The sequence below is a fragment of the Pholis gunnellus genome (assembly GCF_910591455.1).
Source record: "Pholis gunnellus genome assembly, chromosome: 15".
Taxonomy (NCBI): domain Eukaryota; kingdom Metazoa; phylum Chordata; class Actinopteri; order Perciformes; family Pholidae; genus Pholis; species Pholis gunnellus.
The window spans coordinates 13,449,949-13,476,790 of NC_136542.1; the positions used below are offsets into that span (position 1 = coordinate 13,449,949).

At 42.0% G+C, this 26,842-nt stretch overlaps 1 protein-coding gene across 1 annotated transcript; it reads left to right on the top strand.

Moving 5' to 3' along the window:
- Positions 1-373: 373 nt before the first annotated feature.
- On the top strand, positions 374-25,016 carry fsip1 (fibrous sheath interacting protein 1; the record flags this gene model as incomplete). Its single annotated transcript, XM_079175016.1, has 10 exons — positions 374-535; positions 631-688; positions 767-936; positions 1,059-1,140; positions 1,248-1,337; positions 1,926-2,065; positions 2,303-2,422; positions 4,801-4,962; positions 15,887-16,039; positions 24,625-25,016. 10 exons carry the CDS (start codon positions 374-376, stop codon positions 24,739-24,741), a joined length of 1,254 nt encoding a protein of 417 aa, XP_079031142.1. The 3' UTR covers positions 24,742-25,016.
- Between the last annotated feature and the right edge of the window lie 1,826 nt (positions 25,017-26,842).

Sequence of the window (26,842 nt, forward strand, 5' to 3'; positions counted from 1 at the left end):
TAGTCTTATTTCCACATAATGACATTTCTATATCCGCTATGTTGACATCTTATTATGGAAACCGGATGTTGTCTCACGTTAATCCCTCCGCTAACTTTGCAAAGTCCTTCGCTCGCTCCCGATCTGTTCCGTTTCAATGAGTTTACCGTGAATTTCAGCATATACTGTAGGTGCACTAAATGTCAAGTGTCTGCTGAGTTGACCACGGAGATCTGAGTGTCTGCTGAGTTCACTGCGGTCCATAGTAACACATGCACATTTCCATAGTTACAACATCCGGGAGTGTTTGCGTCTATAGTTACCAAGAAATAGGCGGACACACGGTGGGATTTTGCTGTTGACAAGTGGCTTTACTTAGGCAACAATTCACACTATGGAAATTATCAAAGGTAATTTAGAAGACATTTCTCGCCCTGCATCGAGTGAGCAGACGGGTAGCCGCGTGTCCAGCGTGTCATTGCCACATAGTGACAGAATTGGTGCTGCAACTCCATTTTCCCTTGTTGTGTTGACCAACGATGCTGCTGATATTCAGGTAATTAACTAAAGACGATGCATTGACATTACAATATGCTTTTTGACACACAACATTGGATCATTTACTTAACTTCAGAAAACAATTCCCTGTAGAGCCAGATGAGCTCTGAAGGAACTGCAGTCAACTCCTCAGCCAGAGGTCCTGACAGAAGTAAGTGTTCGAATGGAGTAGCTGCACACAGGATCCAGTCTTTTATTAAGTTACCTCACACTATTGTGCATCATTTAGGCCAGTGTTCCAGTGAAGGTACTGATGAAGAGAATGAAGATTCCAAACTACAGAGAGCTATTGAGGAAATGAGACGACTTGATGAAATACTGTCTGCAACGATCTGCATAGAAAAGGAAGTCAAGCGTCAAAGGAAAGAACTTCAAGCAAAACTCTGGCAACAGTTCCTGGTAGACACAGTCGTTGCATTCACTCCACTTACATTACCAGTCCACTATACCAGTATACTGTTTAAGAAGGTAGTCACTCTTATCACGTATGGTGTGATGTTATATTGTTTATTTTTCTGCAGCAGAATAAACCCGAAGGTCACTGTGAATGTGCCCAAGAAGCAATGAACACAAGGTTGTTTTTGGCTCTGGAAGCACCTACTGGTAAGCCTATAGGCAACAGCATACAGAACAGCAAGAGTGATGAATTTAGGCTTCATGCAGTTACTGTGTGACACCTTAAATATGTTATTTTTTTTTTTATCTTAAAGGGACAGAAGAGGAGGACGACTTTGTGCCTGTGTTTGAAACTCAAGTTCCCGACTGTGAGCACAAAAGAGACGGGCAATACTTGGAGCGAAGTTAGTTAGCGTGAATCAAACAGAAGAAAAAGCAGCAAACATGTTTCCACATTACAATCGTGGGTCTTAAACTCTATAGCTCTCAGTTGTACTGACTAGATTGTGCACTTGATGGCGCCGTGACTTCATGGAACTTGTAGATGTTGTTTTTCTGAGGCAGATAATAAGTGCACTAACTCAATTTTCCAGAAGTGAATGCATAACAGTTTGCCCGCGTATGAAACATTAACTAATCAAGATCTTGTAGCTTTTTATGATATTGATCCCCTAAGAAAATAAAAACAGCAGCACAGAAACCGTTTCTCTGTTTAGAGACATTTTTCGGCAGGCTGGCTGCTTCTTATCACAGTCTTCACTCCCACAGTGCAGCCTTGCAGGGCTATTAGTAGAATAGTACATTTTTATTTACAATACACTACATTTTTTTTTCAATTCCACACTTTATTCAAGAGGATCAGATGATGGAATAAGAACTCATGGTTGACTCTCATAGCATTTCTGTGTTGTTTGACTGTTATTATTATTATTAGAGCTTTGACTTTACTCAATATTGACCTTTTGTAATTCAAAGTGCGGCTTGCCTGACAGGTGAAAAGAAGCCAGGCAGCTGGACAGAGTCTTCTGAACTAAGCCGTGAGGATACTGGGGAAGAGCACTCTGAAGGCAGCCAGTGTGGAGCTTCCAAAAGCAAGAAAAAACAGAAAGACTTTGTCAAGAGAAACATCGAGGTGTGTCAAAGTTCACGTTGGGCCAAATGCAGTGCTGGGGTATATCGCATGACTGAGAGCAATTCTCTTGACTGTTAGTTTTTCCAGTGAAGGAAATAGTTGCCTCTGGTTCAAGAGAAATAGTTATTTAAAGCCTAGTAGGGCACTACTGAAAATAATCGAAATGTTATGCGAATAATGATTTGATCTATGACGGATGAAGACTGACCCCTTTCTTTGTTTCCTCAAACGCAATAGCTAGTCATTGGTGAAGGGGACCACGCTCTTTTGACTCAGGCAGAGAAGGAGCATCTGGCCGAGCTCCTGCAAGGAGAAGACGAAGAGGAAGAGGACAGTGCCAGAGGCGCAGACAGCGAGGTGGGCTGACATGAAACCCAAACAGACAACATATGCTGTAGGATGAGTTCCTTAATACTTCCCCCTCATGTCCAAAAGTCTTATGGGGAGCAGCGGATAATCCCATCCACCGCCTCTGCCAAGGTTTTGATCTAATATTTACATTCGTAGCATAGAATGCTAATTATAAAGCAAATATTGAAGCCAGTGTCACCAATCTTGGCATGAATAAAATGCTTCTTCCATGACCTTATTTGTTAGAACATCAGGTGACTCACCCAGACCCTCACAACTGCACATAAGAGTAGCATTGGTCGGACATCGATGTTTTGATGACTGCTTGGAATCTCAGGAGGCCTCTGGGCAGAAGATTATGACGCCTCAAAGCAGTTCAGATTACAAACCAGATGTCAAGTATGCAGTTCACGGATTGCTGCATGTTATGGCTTGATTATCGTTGTCAAAACAATTCCCTCCCCGGTGTTTATTTGAAAGTCAGAGGCCAGGATCTTTCATATAGCCCTAATATAAGCTACAGTGGCACTCGTAGCAAGAGAGTGCCGATAGAGCTTACGGCAGAGAGACTGAGGCCTCTTGTTTTTCTTTTCTGTGATGATTCATCTGTGACCCCGTGCCACCTAGAGCAGTAGACCATTTCACTTGGAACCCACTTAGACCGTCTTAATCTTTTAAAAAAAGTATATATTTAAGAGCTTTATAGCTCTTTTGGCAGCTGTGAGACCAGTTTGAAGTCTGATGGGAGCGCACTTACCTTTAACATACGGATCTATTTAGCTTAACCCCGACAGTTCTGCATCCGTGGGACAGCTTGCCAGAGTTTTTCTTTTTCATGTCTTGCTGCTCTATTTATGATGTTTGCCTTGACTTTTAGAACAATACTGCAGTAATTGTGGTGGCAGATACCAAACTGGGGGGAGCGCAGATGCTCTGGGTTTTTTTTTCTTTTATTGGAAGGAGGAAGACTTCCTGTTATTGCGAGGCTATGCTATTATGAATGGCCATAACGGAGCAAGCACATTATTCATGTCACCAGGATTTTGGCAGTGATCCGTCTTTATTTCTGAGCACGTCTCTCAGTTCTTTGCAGAATCCCAGTGGACACATCTACCACAAAGCTGCCGCTCAATGTTTGCCTCACACACTTTTTTTATGTTACCGACTCTCGTCCTAACAAGCTCCACAGTTTTTTGTGGTAACCCGAGGCAGTAAATCAATAGCAGTCAGTAATCACGTAACATGTGGGTGCTGAGCTAGTGGATGTAATCTCTTGCTTTATCAATGGAAATGTTTGACACGGGTAATGCGCTGATTTGACTTCTTGTCGAGAGTTGATGTAAAGATTGATCCCTCTATTTCTCACACTAAATACGAAGAGCCAGGGGAGGATTAGCTTCCTCTAGCTTAGCATAAAGACTGAAAACAGCTAGCCTGGCTCTGTCCAAAGGTAACAAAATACTTCTACCGTATTTAATCTGTAAAAATGGCTAGCTGTTCTCCATGTTTCCAGTCTTTCTGCTGAACGTTCTCATCTAACTCTCGGCAAGAAAGAACGTAACAGTATGTCGCAAAATGTCAAACTATTCATTTCAAGATGAAAACAAAAAAATGTGCTCGTTTCTTCTTAATAGTCTAATGTTTTACATATGGTCTGTGACTCCCTGTGTCCCATTGTAAATAAATAAATAAATAAAAAAGACGCGTGAACACAAAGGACAAACCGAAGGCCATGGCTGAAAGTCCGGGATTGAGCTCTTCTGCCATATCCAAGTAAACCACTGCAATGGTTAACCACACCAGAGAAGCTGGTTGACAATAGATCTGCGAACTTGAAACACCAATAACTCTCATAAGAATTTGTTGATCTCATTTGTTAAAATGTTGGCCCGGTGTGGAGCTCCACCGAGTTCATGGACCCCTGTGTGTTTGCTGTCTTCTCCTGCCAGTTTTCCTCTGCTCCCTCCTCAGAGGTCACAGATGTGTCGTTTGCAGAGTTGTGATCTTCTTTGGCATTAAAACCCCCCCCCTTACTGCAAGATCTTATCTCACCGCTGGGCTGCGATGAGCTCACCACCCACCCACTGTTTCGCATAAGACATAAGTTTGCCTCACTGGGACAAACAGTCACTGTGAGCAGAAGGCAATTCAAAGTGTTGGCATTTGACTAGAAGAGTGATCCGCACCTTGTTCACCCTCCAGAAGTGAATACCAAGTGCGGGAGTCAGACTTGTACCCATTCCCTGTTCCAGACATCACCGTCACAAAGTTGCTGAATCGGCAAGAGTTAATGTATATCAGTCCTCTATTAAAGGCTGCCACTAGATGAGGCAGGCTTATAACCCAGTGGGCCATGACTTATTTTGGCAGTGATTGTCTTCCAGGAGGACATGTGGGCTGTGTCAGTGCTGACAGGTCTGGGTTACACCCCGGAGCCATCTGACCTGGAGCAGCTGACTGACGTTGACTCCAAAATTCGCCTTCTCCTTCCTGTCGAAGGATTTCTCTCAGTGCAAAGCTCATATACCAACCTTAGCATGCCCCAGGTACGTATTCACACAGCACCACTGTCTGCATTACAACAGCAAATGGGTTTATATGGAGCACCGTAAACTCTCCCAGACACCATCCAAGATTGCACTGAGGCGAGGTCATTTATGTCTTATTACAAGCTCAGTATGGCATCGATGGCATCCTCTTGTAAAATCCTTTGTTACTGACCCTCGGGGAGTCACTCCCTTATTCATAAGTGGGGAAAACAGAATTATGTAAGCTGCTCTTACTCGGCGCTGAGGGTTGCCTCACTTTTCCATCCACTTTTCCACGTTTCCATATGAAGGCCATATAAAGCCTCTTGTGCATTATTTGCTCCTTGTAAATTGAATGTAAAGATTTTGACTATTATGTTCTATATGAGCAATGACCAAAAAAAAAAAATGTCTCTACTTTCACACCCGATCGCCCATTTATTCTCTTGTTCTTTGTGATTCATAACATGTTGTCAATTCTCTGACTGGACTCCCTGATGCTCAACCCTTTAAATACTGTACATGGTCTGAGTTTAGAGTGTAATCTACACATTGCTACCACATCAGACAGTGGAGGACCAGCTTAACAGATATTTGTAACTGGAAATGTTTTCCATGCCTTGGTCCTAGGTTCAGGCCTGATCCTAGACGTGAGCTCAGTTAGTTATCTCAGGACCTTATCTCACTACATTTTAAAGGCCAGATGGCATGTTCATCATTTGCATAGCCTGTCAATGGAACATTTTTGTTTTTTGAAGTCATAAAAACTTTACAACGCAGTTTTGTGAACCCTAGGTGCCATTTTCCACTAGCACTACTGGATGTAGACAAGGAAAAACTTCAGTACTTGAATCCCAGTGCTGGAATAGCTCATGATCTATTTCCCAATGTCTGGAGTATTTATGTTGCTGCCCTAATTATTTCCCAATTTCCCACTTCAAAATTTGTTCACTTATTCACCCGATGTTGTAACGAAATGGCAGAAAAACAAAGCTTAAAATTTGAAGTTGAAGTCATTTATGATGTGACCTCCAGTTGTTTGTTTAGATGATATGGATTCTCAATATCCGAGCGGGATGCAGCCTCAAAATAAGATCAAATATGTTTGATTTTGATGTGACGTTTGGAGCTGAAATTAAATCGGGTAATCGATTGACAAAGAATTCAACCCCAAATATGTTGATAATAAATTAATCGTAAGTCATTTTTCGCCCCTGTGCTCTCCCACACATGATGTAGAGGGGATTTCAGCCAGATAGTACAAAACTGTGTGATTACTGGGCAGATGGATGTGTTACTTTGTGTAACCTGCTTCCCTCCCTTCCCACCCTTTAATCATCTTGCCTGGTTAAAAGAGTTTTGGGGAAAGTAAAACTCCCCATCATCCATCCATCATCTGCTCTCCATTAGTGCCGAGATGCCGAATGCAAGCATTCCTTTTTCAAATGATGTCAAACTTAAATGAAACAATTACACGACACTTCTGTCTCTGAAGTTACCGTGAGCAGATAATTCACCGTCAGATGACGAAGCGTTCAAAATTCACAGTATTTTTGTGTGTTTTCGTAAAATAAAAAGTGAAACGTTGGTGAACCTCACACCTGTGTTTCTTAAAAAGTATCTGTTTCCTTAGCCTACCTTCATCCCGTCTCACTGGTGTGGCATATATTAAAGATAGACTGCACTGACAATAAATCTCTTGTCAGAGCCAGTCATTCGTTCCACATCGGTGCCTGTAAATCTTAAAGGGGGTCATAAAAGTAAGTATGCTTTTGTTTTATGCTTTTGTTTTGCGGTTAGCTTCATTCTCGGCAGTAGCTTGCATAAGTCAGATTTCCTAACTGAAACCATTTGGACAGCAATTCAGGAACCTGCCTGTTTGCTCGCTCATTCCAGTGCAGTCTCTAATGTGCACAATAAGAAAACACTTAGATCACTTTTTTTTCCCCCCCATCATATTAAATCACGGCTTAGATGTCCATGTTTGCTGTTGTCTCTTGTTTTCCCGCCATGCCAGATCTGTCAAGTATTACAAGGAAGAGGGAGTTAGTCACCTCTCCCCAGTGAGCACTCCCTCATAAAGGATCAGTCAAGGCTTGAATCTGTGATCTCAGAACTTGGCGGCATCCTTTTCCAATAAGTCGCGATTCATTTTCTGAGTAAAAAAGCGGCTTGTGCATTCCTTGCGCAGTCACCTTAGTGCTATAGCCTCTCTGGCTGAGCGGGTCGTTCGCTCGAGCCTGTGAGGTTGGATGCAGTCTTGTGAAGCCGGCCACCAGCTGAGATGCTGCCGCAGAGGAGAGTCCGCTCCCCCATAAGATCCTAATTACAGAGCTGGTGGAGGTAGAGGAGTGCCAGCTCCAGAAAAGGAACAAGACTTTCCCTTTCATTTGGAGATATATATGCAGAAAGGTTTACTATATATACAGGAAAGACTACTGTATACAGTATATGCCTCACATATTGCAGCCAATAGCAATAGAGCAGCAATACATGTTTGTACCAAAATGTACAAAAGCATACCTTGTGCTTTTTTGTACTGGTGAAAATGTCTTGAACAGACTTGGTCCCCTGTGGATTCTAGGTTTCAGACATTTTAGCGACAAAGCACACTGGGACCAATTATTTGTCTGTTCTCTCTGTCCATGTCTTTAAGTCAATGCAGTGGCAGGTGCACATTTTTCTGCACTGACTGAATGATAAGGCGCAGAAGAATCCCTCTCTTAATGCCATGAACCACAGAATGAATGTTTGTAGAAGCTCGGTATCAATCATTATATGGCCACATGGTGAGTCATGGTGGAAGTCTTGATGAGACAAAGCCTTGTTTTCTTTGCCTCTGGTTCATTTTTTTGATTCTGGAAAACGGCCAGGTAGCTAAAAGCTCTCCTCTAATGATCTGAATTGAATAGAATAGAATCAAAACACGATTTGAACAGTGTTTTCCTTGGACGCCGTTAATATTGATCTCATGACGGCATTGCTGCTATTGCATTCTTCATTTTCTCCCATTTTCTCAGGCTTCCAGCCGAAATAGGCCTTCTGTCATTAAAAACATCTGTCGGCACAAAGGATTAACGTACAGTACACTCCTCCTACTGTACCACTGTGTGGTAATGCCTGCACCACCCACAGTTTGAAGCCAGAAGAGGGGGATTCTGTCATGAGAATTAGCTGGTGTTGGTTGTTTGGTGACTGTGTGTCTGTCTGTGTGTGTGTGTCAGAATTACATCGGCTATTCTCTTAAATGTGGTTACAATGAAAATTAATGAATGGCATTATACAATATGGTTTTCCGTCACTGCCCACGGCATTTGATTGCATCGGATCGACTCCTTCTATGCTTGCATAGTAACTCCAGCTGTGTTTTTGTTGTGCATTGGTTGGCTATATTTTGATGTAAGACCATGAGGTCACTTAGTCACATTGTGTGGTTGCTGATGAGCGCCCATGATTTTAACTACAGCAAATGTTAAGTGAGGGAGCAGAGTCTTGGACAGAAAACGCCCTTTCGACCGACACAATGTGGTCAGCAGATAGTTTGCAAATTTATCTTACTTGGTCCGGGTCATATAATTAAACAGCTGTGGAAAAGCTCTGGTCACGTTATATTCATCTAAAATGCGGGTTAGTTCTTATTTTACATCATCGAGTGTAAGCTGTGTTAGAATACATGAGAGAAATGTACCTGCTGACCTTAACATACTCATAATGTTCAGAAATGTGCCACAGATAGTATTCATGTATTATACATCATGGCGTACGTCAGAGGCAGTGTCATCTTTAACAGAACAATATTTTTCTCTTCAATTGCAATGACAGCGGTCGGAAACAAACAGACATCTTATCCGCTGCAGTAAGGAAGAAACTGTCCTCTCTGGAATATGATGTTCATGTCCCTACTGAAATATGGGAAATATGCTAATTCACAACAGAGAAGGATATGACTATTTTGTTCCTTACTGAAGTTTTGCTCCGTTTTATCACACTGGTAACCAACTTGCCAGTGAATGGATGTGTTTTTATAAATAGTGTATTTTCATGAAAATGTCGCAATTTTGAGTGTTTGCTAATAAGAATCATCTTTGCAACCTTTGTGGCTATCATGTCCTGCAGGAGTTTGTGCTTAACAGCTGCATGGAGAGAATAAGATGTCAGGTTGGTCATGGGGCATGCTTGGTGCTTTTCACAAGGTTAACTTGGCTAAGAAGAATAGACTCCACACCCTTCCCCACCCTATAATTCCCATGAGACACAGTTTATTGTCTTCTTATAAGCGCCTCTCCCATTGGTGTTACCCACAGGAGCAGCTGTGTTAAGTGGTTTAGAGTGATTTTTCCCCCATCATGGTTGAGAACTTATTTTCGACTGTTCCACTCATTATCACACTTCATAGTGGATTATTCAGTCACAAAATCATCTGCTAACAATAGATGATGCTGAGAATATTTGCCAAATTCCTCAATGATCCAGATTAAAGACCATTAAAACATTTTTAAATAGTATCGCAACTCACTGTTCTTTGTGTCTGAATGCATTGTTTTTAAAAGGAATAGTTGGACATTTTGGGAAACTTTTGCTCATTTGTTTTCTTGCCAAAATTTGGAGGAGAAGGCCAATCCAATATGAAGCCACTGTCAGCAGTCGGTTAGCTTAGCACAAAGACTGGAAACAGAGTGGAACAGCTAGCCTGGCTCTGTCCGAAGGTAACCAGTCTGCTTAAAAGCACCTCTAGCTGTGTGTTCAGCCCAAAACGTGAGGCAACTTTTAAAAGGTAGCGCAGTCAATTGAGAGATGCAATAAGCTCACACGGTTGACAACTGGATAGTACACATTGTTTGGGGCGAATCAACAGGGCCGGCACAAACTGCAACCAGTCAAATTTGTTGCGAAAGATACAAGTTATACATTTGCTGTGCCCTCTGTTTGAACACACTTTTAAGCTCATTACCACATTATATCTCATTTGTTTAAATGCGTGCGAAAACCAAAGTGTGAAAACTACATGTTGTGGTATTGGACGCAGCCAGTCTAGCGGTTAGCTGGCAAACTATACTATCAAGCATTGCACTGGCAATGCTCACGGTCCCATATTTTCATCATTAAAAAAAGCACTACGTAATTGTACAATAAATACACTGAAATGTAAGTCAGAGACTGTGCCACAAGGGGACAAGAAGTGCAGAAAGATGCTTGGACGTTTTACCCTCCAGATGCTTCTGATGAATACTTAACATGGTCTGTTTCTTAACTGCTTCAAATTCATTTTGCCTGTAATTATTTGGCAAACACTTAAATTACCTTATATCAGCGACATGATGCTGAGGAGGTCTCAGCAAAAGCCATAGACAGATGCAGGATTTTTCTTCACAACCCAAGCAGTGAAAACTTCAAACAGATCAAACATTTGTCGACCTTGGATTGCTCTCCTAAGATACTGAGAACACACCGGTGGTGTGGATATTTTAACCCAGAACCACATTCAACATGCTTTTTTGTTAAGATGCACCAGGAGGTTTTGATCTGTGAAACAGTGACAGCTACAGACCACCCTTAGTTCTGAAAAAAAAAAAAATCAAGTATAACGTCCAGATGACCCACAAGTGAATCTTCTAATACTTCAGGAATGTTCAGCCATCACCAAGTCATATAACACAGATCCAAAATACTGACGTAAAAACACGACCTCTAGGGCAGGAAAAGACGACTCAGACAAACAAATTTCATAACTAGGACATTTTTAAGATGGTGTTATTCAAACCCTCACATTGTCTCTTATTAAGCAGTATTAGATCGATTTGAGGAGGGAGGGGGAGGAATAGACAGTTAGCAAAGAGTTAGACTTTGTGAAAGGTCAGTGGTGCAGGGTCCATTTGCACTACCTTGCTCTTGTCGGCATGCAGGTACTGTAGGTATGTAACACGTATGGTAGTGTAACGGCACCTCTGTCTCAGAACTTGGCCAGATGCCTGCGGGTCATAGCTCGGCAAAATGTCTGAGGGACGGAGAATACGGGAAAATGAGAGAAGTCAAGAGACTCTCAGCCATAGCTTCCGAACAGCTTACTCCCGAGCTCTCACAGGGAGTGCTCGTGGCAAGGCATGTGGACAGGCCTTGGCAGGTAGCCTGGGTCCACGTGGCACAGCCAGAGCTCCTACTATACTTGAGATTCGCAGAGAATCAGAGGGAGAGAAACGGAGAGAAAGAGAGGAGCGGGCTGTTCTGAACAACACAGGACATCTTGGGGTGAGTCAGTAAGGCCCGCCTCCTGCTTGGTCATAACAGCACTGTCCCTTTGCAATGTGTGGACAAGGGTCGTTAACGAGAAGGATTGCCCGGCGTCTATTTTCCAGCCAATATCAATCAGTTAAAGGTAAAGAATCTCCAATGTATTATAAGGAGTTAAACTGAAGTTACAAATTAAATCCACAGCATCCTAAATGGAGTGGACTTTCAAAGTAATGCAGTACAACAACACTACATTACCACTAACTAACTACAGAACAGCTAGTTTGAGCTAGTTCGAGGACTGTGCGAAGAACGTGGTTGAAAAGACCACATGTTGTGCAAATTAGTTTGTTTGCATGCAGTAGCATTTATGATTTTACTGTTGACACTCCCTTGGATTAGCTGCCTCAGACCATGCCGTCCCTAATTAGCTCGTCTCGAGTGTGTGAACAAGATCATGAAGCTCTCGCAGCGGTTCTTGTTCACCTAAACACCTAATATAAGAAGGAACCTGAAGCAAACAGTGGGCTGGCACACTCTCTTGCCATGTATATATACACAACACACATAGCAGCAGGACATGTGTACATAAAGTTAACCTTGAGTTATTTGTCTTGTTTTCTTGATGTATCTGAGAATGCGTCTGCATGAGAGGATCCAGCTGTTATATTTGGCAAATTGCACCACAGATGCAATCCATATTGGCGGAGGGAATACGCTCCAGGCTACTAATCTCAATGGCTCCCTCCACTAGCTAACAAAACTAATATGATTGACGGGATATAATTATATACTCCTTTCATGGGAACATCAAGATACAGCACACTCGGTATCGCCGAGCGTTATCCAATATTTGTTTGGAATTGTAAACATAAGATAATCCCCGCAATATTTCTGATTTCATCACTTTGGAAAACAGCGGATCATCCATCAACTGCTGCAGCTGTTTCACACCATGACAACCGCTGGATGGAATGTATTGCCTCCAATTGCAATCATACAATTGATCACAGGATATCAATAACCACGCTTACTGCATGCATGCTTTATTAAAGTTATTGGACACAAATAATCTACTAATGATGGTTTTGCTCACAGTAATTGGCAAAGCGTTCTTTTTTTTTTTTATATTATGGGAAAGCAAAACCTGTACCACAAGGTGAAACGAGGACAGCTTCTCAGGCGTCGCCACATCACGCACGAACAACCTTTTCTTGTTTTAATTAACATCCATTCTGCATTCAAGGCATAATATTTAGAATGCTGCACTTCATAGCAACCCGGGACACTTGTGCAGCATCAAAGTTCAAGGCATTTGGTATTCCATCAATAGGCTGATGTACTTTTAAAAAGATAATTATGTTTGACATAAAAACAAAGTCGAGATCTTTGTGGCCTCCCAGCGCTCTTGTGACCCAGATAGGTGAAGTGATTATTGGAGATCTTCAACAGCATGTCAAGTGGCTACTAGGAAGAGGGCCAATTAGCAGCATTTAGCTGATGTTCGGATAAGTTGAACCCTCGTCTCTCTGTTTGGAAGTCACTCAGTCTAACCTCATATTAATTAATGCTTTCACAAAATCTAGGAAAAGGAAGCACAAATACCGCAATGTATTAAAACAATCACTGAAGTATATTAAGGTCAAGAAACATTATTCCCTTCTTCTCCAAGAACTGAATCATTACTACAACTTGACTGGCACACGATCATAGACTAATCTATTGTTTATCCTGCCAATGCCCTGGAAATTGATCTAAACGTGATGCACAGTTATTATTACCGCTTAATCAATTATACATTTTGAAATAATGTGTTATATTAGTCTTCTATGAAACAGAAACTGAACACTGTGTCCGGTTAACACATGCAATCTCATACAGTTTTCAATTGTCAAAGCAAGTTCACATTCACGTGCAGTATTATAAGGTTGCCAACAATATCAAATATGTTTATCTTGGCATTCAATGTCAAGCATTTCAACTAATACGTGCAGATGAACCTTTAATGACACTGATATAATACAGTTTACTTTTGTCGTGATTTTTTTAGCCATGCTAGCAGTGTGGCTAGCTGTCCACGTCTTTGGTACACACTGTCAGATATCTCAGCCACTACTAGATGGATTGCCATCACAAAAAGAATAAATCCGGCTTCTTGGAGATTTGGTGATCACCTGACCTTTCGTGTAGCATCACCAGCAGGTCAAAGTTTTCACTTATCCTGTAAAATATCTCCACATCTACTGAATGGATTGGCAGTACAGTACATATTCATGGTTTCTAGACAGGAAAGCCTACTGACTTAATCTCCAGTGCCACCACAAGGTTGATATTTGTGCTGGAATATCGATTATTGGACGGATTACCATGCAATTTGGTACAGGCATTCATGTCCCCCGTAGGATGAATCATAGTCACTTTTGTGATCCTGCAATCTGCTCAAAGTTGTTTTATAATAAGCGTCATACAATCTTGCCAAACAAAAAATGTAACCCTTTTTCGTAAATGCCTCCAGGCTTCCCCTGGTAACTCATCACAACGCTATGAACTGTGGGTAATTCCCTTCGACAAAGTCTACAGAAATGCGAACCTACGGAAAGTTTGCTCTCAAGCACGAGACAAATTGACAGTGGGACATCCCTCAGAGTCTGTGAGCGAGAACATGTGGATTGGGCCCTCGTCTTGTTTTTATCCATTGGAATAAACAAGCGAGTAGAATCTGAATACTCTGAAGGGCACTCGATGTTCCTATGTTGAAACTAAGCTAATACAAGGCAGAGATACAGTAAGAAGAAGGTAAAAGCCAGGAAAGATGACGTACTTTGTGGACCATCTATCTTTGTTTATACAAAGAGACTGTGTGTGGACTTTCCCCTTACACCCACCAGAAGTCCTAGGGTGTTAATTTAGCCACAGAGAATTGGTTTAGTAGGGAAATATGTGACATACTGTACATGCCAAACTCATTCAAAAATGTTTCACTGATTTAGCATTTATCATTGTTTAGCCCCGCAGACAATTTTAAAGGTTTGCACTCTAGTTCTTGTAAAGTAGGGCAGCTGTCGTTTCCAAATTAAATAAACAGTTTCTCCCAAAGATTTGGGCTTTTTTTGAAACATGCATTTAGTGGTGTGAGGATGGTGGAAAAGCTAGACTTTAATTTTTATTTTTCCTGGTTGGAACGCCGCGTTTCTCACTCTGGTGCATGACAGGAGTCTGATCCCGCCGTGGTCCTGGCTTTTGTAGTCTGGATGAGGGAGTCTTAACTGAAGAGCTCTAGTAACGACCACTTAAAAGAGTCTTCAGATAGAAGCTGTCATTATTTCCCTATAGGGAGGCATAGGGCACTGGTAGGTGAGGCCACACACACTTGGGGAAAAATGTGCTTGTTTTTGCCAAGATTTAAATATTAAAGTTAGGCCTAAAATCAGTGTAAATGCAAAACCTGGTGTTAGTTGAGTAGGCAAGCAATCACTCTTCCTCTCAACATAGTGGCTCCACTTAACTGAACTCAAACCCAGGGTTTAACTAAGATTACATCCGATCATAAATGTGTCAAGATAAATTTAGCAACTTATAGTTAGCGCTCACAATTTTTAGCTGGGTCCTTTTGTCTCCGGTAACCTACCACTCAAGTCCCTATTGAGATGTCGACATTTTATGAAACGTCCATCAATTTCAACATTATTAGATCATACGTACGCCTGCCTGGCATCCAGACTAACCAAGAGAGATGGAGATTTCAACCACATGGCGCTGGACTGACACTCCAAAACAGCCCTGTGGTTGGCAACATCCTCCCAGACCCAACAATCTTTTCGACCTAGCTCGTGCTTTTATAGAGTAACTGTGTATTTTTGGAGGTCAAAATATGACCGTACCACGGGTCACGCACTGGTCAGTCTCTGTAGTATTGTTCATTTTGCCTTATACTTATAAATAAATGAATTGTGGGTGAGGTGGGGAAGGATATGAACAGTAAGACCTATCCTTTTGAGATTTGCCACAATTATGGTCGCTTTTCAGCACTTACTATCCATCATGCTACGTCTGCAGAAGCTATCCCTCCATTGTATCAAAGCAATTTTGTTTATATATTTGTGATAGAACTGACATTTATATGTCTTTTGAATTTGATGGCTTTGCTTCGGCTCGTTCTCCATCTCTGTGATCGAGCCCATATGAAAAACATCCATCCTGTGGTGAGAAAGACAAGCCTCTTGCTTATCAGCTGCTGTGGATGGTCCTCCAGGCATGAGTCTCCCATTTCCTCCTGACCCATTTTCAAAGTTTGCCTTGGATGCAGCTTGGAGTCCATTGTGTCAACCTAGTGCACATGTTTGCTATAAATGTGTGATTGATGTTGGGCCCCATATGGACTGTAGCTGCGAGGTATTGGGCTTTCTCGGGTCTGAGAATGTGCTCTGTGCTGTGAAAAGCAGGGAAGAAAGATCGGTGTTCATCCATACACTTTAGAACAAACCACAATGATGACATTTTAACAAAGATAGGCATACTGTAACTCAAGAGGCTTGGAGAAATGGAAAACCCTCACTCAAATTGATTGTGATGAACTGTTGTAGGATTTTGATCCCTATTTAAATGTTTCCTAGCGAAAGCCATAATCTGCGAGTGGAGCTCCAGGAGAGAACCTAAAGACGTGAGATGAGATGTTTGCTCCCTGTGAGAACCAATCGTGTCTGTTGTGTACCAGGGCCGCGGCTCAGAGGTTGGCTGGAAGTTTTATGGGGACCTGCAGCCAGGAGAGAAGGTCCTGCAGGATATAAAGGAGAGGAGAGGGCAGGAGAGGCGGCTCCAAGAGATCCAACAGCAGCTGGAGATCCTGAACCAGGGCCAGGAGATGAATGTGAGTTCAAAGCAGCTACATATGTTCTCACACACACACACACACACACACACACACACACACACACACTACTTGCATCCCTACACTGTCTGTGTGCGTTATAACACTCCTCAGTGCTTCGAACCGCAGACACGTGTGTCCCAAATTATTACAAGTGCACAGCTCATTCTGTCATTCTCACAAGGGGACAATGAAATCACATGAAATACCCGCGTCTCTGCAGGCCCGTATTTTTCCTCTTTTTCTCCATTTTCCTTCTCTCTTTGTATCACTAGCCAGGGCTCGACAGTAAGCGTTGCCAGGTTGCCATTGGCAATTATTTTTGAGATATTAGCAGCCGATTCTTGGCCTTACTTTTTAACATATGAAAAATAGGGACAGCACACAGCAAAAACGTGCATCCCGGTCTCTTCAGCAGTGTGTTAGAGGGGATTCAGCTGTCTAAGCAGTATCAAGACAGACTGAAAGGTCATCTCATAAAGTAGAGACGACGGACAAGCTGATGTTGGTGTCACTTGAGGCACCCACAATCGAAAGGACTGATGGATCTGTGGTGGGAATCAGCATAAATGTAAAATAATAAATAACTTTGAAGGGAGAGAACGGGTGAATAAGCAACCAGTGGCTTGCTGGATTCACTGTTGAGGCGTCTGTTAAGAACATGTCAACAGCTGCACTACTTATTTTGTATACCAGCAATTGAGGGTGGACACATTAACACTTGAGGTTCAAATTAAAGTATCAGATAAAACAAACTACAAAGAATTTTGTTTGGCTAATGTAATAAAGCTTTTGTTCTTTTATGTTACATGATCATTATTAAGCCGGCCTATACAGTAGCTGTATTGTATCTTAATTTACAAAAAATATAAGGGCAAGAAATGGCAACTATACTTTCAGTTTTGAGAACCGAAATCTTGGCAACCACTTTTAAAAGTTAGTGTTGAGCCCTGCTGACATTTTAACTTTACCGTTGTGTGTCAAATCTTGATTTACGTTTGTTTTCAGTTAAATATCTTTCTCTGCTTTGCTTTGTCCGTGGGTTTGATGCACGGGTGAGGACGGTCATTTCATTGCTTTAAAGCATTCTTGGCTTAGATCCGATGTCCACCTTCCACAGTGTTCCCTAGAAACCATTGAGCTCTGTCTGCTTTTAGGAGCCACTGCAGAGTTACAACCACAGAAGTGTCGTACTTTCCCCAAACCCTGTAGCTAAAGGTGCAACACAAGAATGTCTCGAGAACAAAAGGTGGACAGGTCTGATTTCTGCTTTCTCTGACATTTATGCCTTTATTGTTATAGGGGAAAGAAAAGGAAAACATTTGAGATTGATTAAGTGGTTTGACTTTGTCATTCTAATGTGGTAGCTTCTCCGGTCTTGCTCAACAAACTACCTGTTTGCTTCTTCACAGCGATGGCGTACAAATTTAAACGTGTGAACTTAAATTTAAATCACAGTGATGAACCACAACGTGATGTGTATATATATATATGCCTAATTTAAAGATAAAAGATGCTCACAAACAGCGAGGTAATAAAAAACATTAAGTGGCAGCCACACCCTTACATCAAACAAGGCACCATGCCATGCAACCAGAACCTATTCCCGGCCTAATTATGGAGACACAAATGGAATTCTTTGCTAATTAAGCAAAATTCCGTTTGAGGAAACAGTTCCCTCGTTATGATCACGAAACATCAAAACCACCCTTAACTTATGGTAGACACTCTATAGCTGTGTCTCACTCCATTTTACGGTCACTAAATGATTTAACCCAGCGAGCGACTGCAGTGTAAACTGCACCCTCACTGTATATATTCTTTGTGCCACCGGGCTTGTTTTGTGGTTGGAAAAGATTTATTTGCACGGAATTTGTCTGGGAGGGCATTCTTGAACAGTTTCACACAGCTCCAGTGTACTCATAAAGTTGATTTGTGTCACATCCGTAACTCAAATGTCTTCTCGCAGTCTTTTCGCACCTGAAGTGCGAACCAACTGTGCAGGCTTTGTGCGTGTACTCTGGTGTGCTATAAGAGCATGACAACTAAGAAGAGATTAGTTTTTGAATAGAATTACTTTTTGTGTTGAATTGCGCAGTTAAGTCAAAGTTACTCCAAATGCTACCAATTCAAAATACTATTAAAGTAATAGTTCATCATTTGAGAATGAGAGTCAAAATACAGCAGTATAAGCTTGTGATAATGTGGCACACATAATGCCATTTGTTTCTTTGTATGTCAAACCTTTTAAAGAAGTAGTGTCTACTTACAGTCGATGATGACAGTAGAGTAGTGAGTTAGAAAATCAACCCTGAATTCCAGACAAAGAAGCTAAAAGTAGAAGGGTTGACAGTTTGCTTTAGGAATACGTTTGAAATAAAAAAAATGTATCCCTCCAAATTGGAATTTTGCTGCTCTATGTTTAGTCTGGCCTGCTGCCAGAGTGCAGCACCTTTATAAAGGTGGAAAATGTTCAAAAGGTTCGTCTCATACATTGTAGCAGTGACCACAGATTATCTGCTCTGCTTCAGTTTGATTGATTTCAGCGTATTATGTTAAGAATTCAAATGTTTGTCTAGAGATCTCCCTGATTTATCTTTGTGCAGTGATTTATTTAAACAAAAAGATGTGTTGTGTTGGATTCAGATCTGAGACCTGTAATTGTGTGCGTCATCTCTGCTTCTCCTTTCTCTCAATCCAAACAAAAACCCCATTCCAGCGAAATGTATCTCTTTGCCAAAGAATCTCTTTTGTCAGCTTTCTTTTTCCAGTTTTTTTCCCTTCTATCGCTGTTAATAATATCCGCCTGTGCAGGATAATCCTCGCCTGTTTTTCTAGAGAAAGGTATTATTGATAAGACTGACATTGTTCTCTGTTAATGACACATATACAGTTGAGAGTTCAGCAGGTGTATATTCAAGTGTTAAAGCTAAATCAGTGAACTCAACAGCTGACCCGGTGCTAGTTTTTCCTGCCACCTCATTTGGCTGCATTCCTGGATCAACTGCAAAAGGAAGGACAATCCCAACATTTACAGTAAGGACGGATGGTTCCAGCAGGGCAATCTTGGTCTGATCAGGCCGACATCATTAATCATACACTCTTTTTCATGTTAGCCAGGTTTCCATACAGTGCATGAACTAGAAAGCATTTATTTTTCAATTGTTGAACTGACTTCTTCAAAAATCTCTTAGCAATGTGAGAACCTTAAACCCCACCGTGATAGGTCAAAGTTGGCCTGAATCTGCTGGGTTGGGTTGTACGAACACTGCAGTTTCACAACTCTTTTTTTCCACAGGCGGCTGGTCAGGTTTGCCAGAAAAGGGATTCTTTCTCTCTCAGCTTCTTTCAACCTCTTCTGCACTCTTCGTTCCAGCCATGGCTACTGGCTGTTAGCTTTTGGCTTGTCACACTGTCTGCTCTCGTTTTACACTTTATGATCTTCTGAAAGAGAGACAGTTCAACAAAAAGGGTTATCCACAATTGTCTCTTCTTTTCCTGTGTCACCGGTTCTAATGAGTGGCAGAGACCCAGAGGTGTTCCCACACATGGCCATAGATGTTATCTATTATGGCATTTGAAATATTGGTGCATTGGTCAGAGTAAACCACTATCTATGTGCTGGTGTCTTTAGTACTGCATCAAAAGCTGTTTTCAACCTCTCCTTACACAAAAGTTAAGAGCAATTTAGATCAATGCCACAAATTTAAAGGTAGAAGCAGTTAGTTAAACGTTTTTTTTAGGATAAATGCATTTTTAGACACAATTGATACGCGCTTTCAACTTCCATAGAGTGCTACATCATAGCCCTGTCTAGTTTACGAACACTGAGAAAAGACAGTCCCCCCTTTTCAACAAGTTAGCCGTTAGCAATTTAAGACCTCTGTCCATTTAAAAAAATGTTGGAGTTTGTAAGTTTGAATTCCACTCAAACAGCGGAAGATAACATGCTAGGCCAACTAGCTTTCACTCAGAACTTATTAGCCTAGCTTGCTAAGATGGGCTTAAGTTAGCAAGATATTAAGTTATATTGCCTGAGCTAAAGCGGTGAATCACAACTATATTTCTTGTCGTGCTCCATTTAACGGCTCAATCAACAACAACCAGAGCAAAGTGTATGTCACATGCACAATATTTGCATTCATACAATAGGCTACATGTGCAAGATGCCATGTGTGAAATGATGGGAGTAAAATGATGCTATTGGGATTCAGCTAGGAATCACCAATATAGATTGACATTAATGTGGTAACTCAGAAAGTCTCTGGCACAAATTATTATCTATATTATTCACATTATCTGACAAGCTTGTTAACCTCGATGCATTCAGTGTCATCGGTGTGCTACAGCAGAACGTATTGCCAGCTTGCGGGCTCAACATCTGAATGGGGAGCACATAGCACAGAATTCCTTCCTCCATTAGTGGAGAACTGGCCCCTGGGTCTCTAGCCGATAAAGCTGAGTTATGTGACTGATGTCAGTGACCTTGAAAGCTGAGCAGCCCACGCTTGTGGTAAACCGGTCCAGTACCCTCTGTGTACAGGAGCCAACTGTGAGCTGTACAGGGGTGGTGGTCCACTGCTGATAGCTGGAGGGCTGAACAGTTCTGGCTTTGTCAGATTCATCGCCAGGTGGGATACTGATCCGGGAGAGTGAGCAGGAACCTTGATCTTTTACCAAAAAGTTGGAGGTTCACCCACCCTGCCTATTGTTTGTTGGGAGAGGAGCTGAACTCCTGTCTGGAGGGCAGACAAGACAATGAACTCATCGCCACTATTGGTGTAATTGAGATCCACAAAGCGGAGGACTGGAGTGACAAATGGCAGGGCACAAAGTAAAAATGAACACACAGTAAGGAGTTGCTAAACAGGGCCGTGACAGAGGTTTTCCCTTACACTTACTTTCTCTGCACATGGCTACGGGTCAGACTGGGGCTGACACAATAAGCCCGCTGGGTCTGGATAGCAGGTGGGAAAGCAGTACGAGATGTCTGGAGCTGTAATATTGGCATTCTGACAATAACCACCAGACATCTTGCGCTTGGGGCTACAGCAATGGCTGTTATCATCATTTGTGGAATCGCTCATGCGTGGAATATAGATAATTAAAATAAATAAGTGTCGGGTTCATTAGCAGCCACGTCAAAGCCATTTCCTCGTTGATGCCTTGTTGTTCCAACTTAAAATCGATCAAAATGTTCACAACAACTCTCTGATTATCAGGGAAGCAGTGCGGGCAGTGAGGGAGAAATATTAGTGTATGGGGAGAAACTTGGGTTTCAATGCACTTTAACAAAAAGGTCATTATAAAACAGAACATTGTTATCCTCATAAATACGTATGGTTTTCTTTCTGTGAATTTCATTCTTCCATTGTTATTTATTTCTCAGCATGTGTTCGGTAAGTAGAACATCCGTCTTTCTATAAAGCTGTCAAAAACCAGCAGGAATTGTCAGCGGTACGTAAGTCTATAGATTCTCTACCTCCAGCTTGTATTTCACATGTTTAAGCCAGAGGGTGTTTGCTTTGAATTACACAGCTACATATTACCCTTGACTTGGAGTTGGCAATGGTTACCAGTGAAAAAAATACTGATTTGTATGTATGTATTTACATCTTCTCTCGCAGTGTGTTTGCTTGCACTCAAGACACTCATGGCAGATGAAAAACAGAAGCTTCTCCAGTTCCGATAAACGTTTTATCTTCCCCTGATCTATTCATACGCTTCCTTGTGGAATCAGTCCGATGATAACGTTGCGTTGACAAACTTCCAACCAGGCTCAACATTGTTGTTCCTGTCTCAGTGATAACCCACGGACGGTACTCGCTGGAACCAACTCAGTCAAACATATTGTGTATTTTCTTTGGACGGCCTTCATGTATTCGCAGCTCTTTACTTTGCTGTTTACTGAAATGCATGTGGTGTCGACAGGGAAGCTGACTGTAATACTTTTGTTAAACTGGCTCTTTAGGGAGTAGACAGACAGGAAAACACTTATCAGTCGCCCACAGACACCCTTGGCCTCCCTACTATTAAGGGCACCTGAGGTCAACCACTTTGAAAGAGTCACGGCATTTTGTCACAGCCGTAAAAAAAAAAAACACTCATCGCTTTTTCTCTCCTCTCTCTTGGAAAGTCTAACTTGCAGTTCCCATCTAACCGGCTGGTACTGGTTAAAAGGTATTTCTGGCCATTAATACTCCAGCCAGTGGGACACTTTTTTTATTGCCCCTTATGTATTCAAACACTGACAGGCCTGTAATTGACCAGTGTGCGTGTGTTTTTTTTTTTGTGCCATACGTTTCAAGTTGCAGTAATGGCTCACTAATGTTTTTGCAAATTTATGATACAGTTCCAAGCAAATATTTTTTTTTCTGTGGGTGGGTGTCACCTATTAAAGACAGAGTAAACCTGGAAGGGAAGCTAAGTGAATCCAAAATGCCGAGACACTAAGTGTGCTACTAGTGTATGCACACACCATGGGTATAGGATTTGTTCTTTCACCGTTTAGAGGTGAAGGTCAAGTCTACAGGCAAAGGGCTGTTCCATGCATGTCAAAGGAGAAAAACGTGCAGCACATTGAGGCTGGAATGTGTCCATGGTGCCTGTGGTCTCCTGCCCATTGGAAGGAGAAGATTTTCAGCTTCTGAGTAATTGCAGGGGTCATGAATGAGTAACACGGCCCAACCTGTCATGATCTAAAGGGTGTCTGTCATTACATTCTGGAGGACTTTGAACATGGACAGGATTTTCCTGGTAGAGATGTCGATTAGCAACCGGGTCCTGACGAGGGGCTGGAGAGCCTCGGAGGGTGGTCTGGTCCGATGACGAATACAAATGATCGATGAAGAGCATTAGCTTCAACTAGTGGGGATAGATGAGACACAGGAATGTGATTTCGTCTCGAGTGACTCAGCGGGATGTGTGTAAGAGGTAAAAACAACTGCATGGTCATAATAGTCTCTCAGGACAGAGCCTGAGAGGATGCACACTGTGGTGCCAGGCTGTATTTTAAAATGCAGGTCTGCTTTTGAACTTGGGTCTGTGGATCTCAAGACTGCACTAACGAATACTTTTATATTAAATCAACAATTTGACATTATGGGAAATACACTTGTATACTTTCTTGCAGGGAATTGGATGTACAATTCAATACCACTATTAAAGGTACAGCTTATTGAAGTCTAAGGGGAAACCGCTCGCCTGAGTCTGTCCAAAGGTAACAAAATACACCAACCAGCACCTCTAAAGCTCACTTATTAGCACGTGCTGTCTTGTTTGTTTAATCCGTGCAAAACGAGATGAAGCTAGTTGATTCCGAATGCTTTTTGTCTTTGTGCTAATCTAACACAGATTCTCAGCAGGCTGCTGTTTTTAGCAAAGAGGCTCTGAAAAACAATCAGTGGGCTGTCCTACCTGCCCTGCAGCAAACAGCAGACACACAAAGTTAGCGATTAGCCGGTGAACACAGTGGAGCATTTCGCAGCTAAAGAGCCAGATGTTTCCCTCTGGAATTGATGGAGACCAAAACTGATGTAAAAGGAGAGTGGATATGAGGCTTACTAATAGTATTTTAACTTTATAAATGGATGATATGTCAGTGTTGTCTTTACAGATTGTTCCGCTGCCAAAAGAATCAATTATTTCTGCCTTGACTGGCATCAGAATCAGGGACAAAATAATCAGGACATTTAAGGCCTGCTTTAAGGCCAGGGACATTCTGTTCAGTGTGCGATGACAGCTAGAAACAAAAGTGCACATGCTAAAAGAAGGATGACAATGATTAGCCTACTATTTAACTTCGAGATTAAGGTCTTGCTGTCCTGGACACCTTTTTGGCATACTGCTAATGTCATGAAAGGCAATGAGTTGATATTATTGGAACAAATTGACTGTTGGGTTTTTGCAGCTGTCTAGACAAAGTACAGCATTGTCACGTGAAGAGATGGCGACTGTCTGTGAGCACTTATGCGTAGGTTAATTAGTCATGTCTCACCGTGTTATGATAAAGTTGTTAGAAGTGTACACTGTCAATAAGAATATGAAATACAGTTGCCAGATAAAACATCAGTCCCATGAATAGATATTGACATATCTAAAAATTCTGAACTCTTTTCCTCATGACCGACTTTAAGAATGTTGGCTTTTCTCCTTGAACTCACTTGCACTTCCAGAAGGCTGCCTGTGAGGAGTCTGACTTATCAGTAGAAAAACAACAGTTACATCCAACTGGAAGGGTTTTTCCCCAGACGACTTCCAACTAGGCACAGGGAAGGAGCGCAGCATTATTATTAAGAACGGACACTGTCATCACAGTTCATGCATTAGTGCAACACATTGTCAAGAACTGAGTTTTAAGCCCAATAAAGGATGGTCGTAATGGGAACTCATTTTGGGAGGAGCTGTTAAGTCATATCTGTAATTATAGGGCCATGTGACCTCGATGCTGCCAGAGGTCTACTGTGCATGATTGGTTGTAAAAGAAAGTGTTGCGTTTGCACATATTCTTGACTTTGTTACTATTTATTAAAATCATAGATATATTTCTTAAACCCTACATACATTATATTTGTGTCTTCCTGCAGAATGAGTCACCAGACCTTACTGAGGAGCAGTTACTCAGTCTGCTGGATGAATGTGAGCTGATGGAGAGCGGGACCCAGGCTCTTGAGACGAATGACACAACACCATCGACGCCCTAAGAAAGCCCCGATCCACCTGAAGGCCTGCTAACCTGCTAACGCCCATCAAGATGCATCATTGATGGGATGTCACCATCAGGCTGCTAGTGGGGTTGTGATAGAAACATGACTGGATGTAAACATATTGAATTACCAGAATATATCTAACCCTGTATCACAATAGACATTTTGGGACTATTAAACTTTTCTATTTATGTAGATATAACTTACCAGTCTTTTATACACGCTCTACAAAGTGTCAGTATTGTAAAAAAAAAAAAGTATTTCTAACTTATTTGGCAAGAGGTGGAAGGTGTATTAGAATATTGTTGTCAAGTAAAAGTACTGTTACTCGAAATACATTTTACTCAAGTACAAGTAAAAGTACTACACACAAGCAAAGGAGAGACTGCAGTTTTTTAAATTTGCGTGGCGCGCACACTCAACTACGTTAGAAGGCAGCGACGTTGACTGTTGACGTCGGAAAAATCAGCTGTTGTGGTACTCACCCGTCTGAACCGCACCGCCAAGTCCTCCACAGTCTGCTCCAGGTTCAACTTCTCCACTCGTTCATTCTCAAAGCGTAATATAACCAGTCCACTCAGCCTCTCTGTCCCAGTATAACCATGTTCCATCGTGCCTGTGAATGCGGCGGCCCGTGAACTCAAACATTTATAACGAATCATTTCCGGAGTGTCACCTCTCTGGACGTGGAGCTTTGCCTTCCTGCGGCCGCAGAAACACCTGCAGCTTCTTCTCTGCTACAGCTGCTGATTGTCTCCTTTCTTCTGTTCCATCCTCACACGGTTTAACGGGACTTTTTCAGGAGACTTTTGTTTTTCCTCTGTAACGAATGCGACTTGAAATGTAGCGAAATACAATAAGTGATAAATAGTAGCCCGCTAAGTAAAAGTAAAATTATCGATTATTAATAATACTCAATAAAGTGCAAGTACACAAAAACTACTTTGTTACAGTAACGAGAGTAAATGTAATTTATTACTTCCACCCTGAGCACTGCTATTTTGTATCCTAATCGGTCTCCTTGTTTTCAATATGCAGCAGGATTACGTCCCGTTGTTTTTATTTGTGTTTATGGCCCTGCATGAGGAAACAAAGCAGCAGGGCCACCCTTTGTATTAACCTAAGTATCATAGATGAGAACAGAAAATTACAGCCATTAAATCTAATAACCGGGTACGGTGGCCGCAGAATGTTCTACTGCTCACATAAACACTGCTGGTTCATGGTTTCTGAACACTAGTGTTTACTCTAATAATGTGCGGCTGTTAATGAGGACACAGGGATGAAGTGTGTCCACAAGAGTGAACGTCAGATCCACTTTAGCATTCCTGCCTCTACAGGTGATCTGCTTCAGAGTGGGTCAGATTAGTAGGATCTTCTGAAACTGGACCCTGTGTCACCTCTTTCCAGCCTAATTTTCATTAAAAAACAACTAACAAATGATGGCCAGCTTTGAGAACGATGACTTTTGGTTTGTTTAGGAGATCTGCGAGCTGTTGACACGGTTCCTATTTTCTCCTTCTCGCGCCGTGTGAGTAGCAAAGCTGCACCTGGCTGATCTCGGCCCAGAGGTCCTGCCTTTCCTCTCTCTCGGCACTGGACACTTGCGGGCCTGTTCGCCTCACTCTTCACCTCACCCACACATTCTGACTCCCTCTAAATGGCAGGAATTATCTCACATTCCTCTGGGCTGAATACACGCCGGCCAGGTGAGCCTCCAAGGTCAAACGAGAGCCCTACTATCAGTGAAACCTGCAGCATTTTCTGCCCGGAGATCAGACCAGGTCCAACATAGCACACGCAAACACTAGACTTAACTGCTTTTTTGTAATCAGTTCATTAGATTCACATGCAGCATTATGTATCATTTCTGTCTGTTTTACAAACAGCATTTGTGATGTTGACACAATATATCTTCAGTAGGGAAGATATGGCGCTCATTTGGGGTAATGGAAACACAGTGAGCTCCATGTGGTAAGAATGAGGTCACTTCTAATGTAAAGAGACCTGCGGCATACTGAGACTGTCTGGGTTTTCTGGCTCGACCCTCACTGTTGCCTTAGATTGCAGCTCTTTCAGGCCCTGTGAAACATCTAAA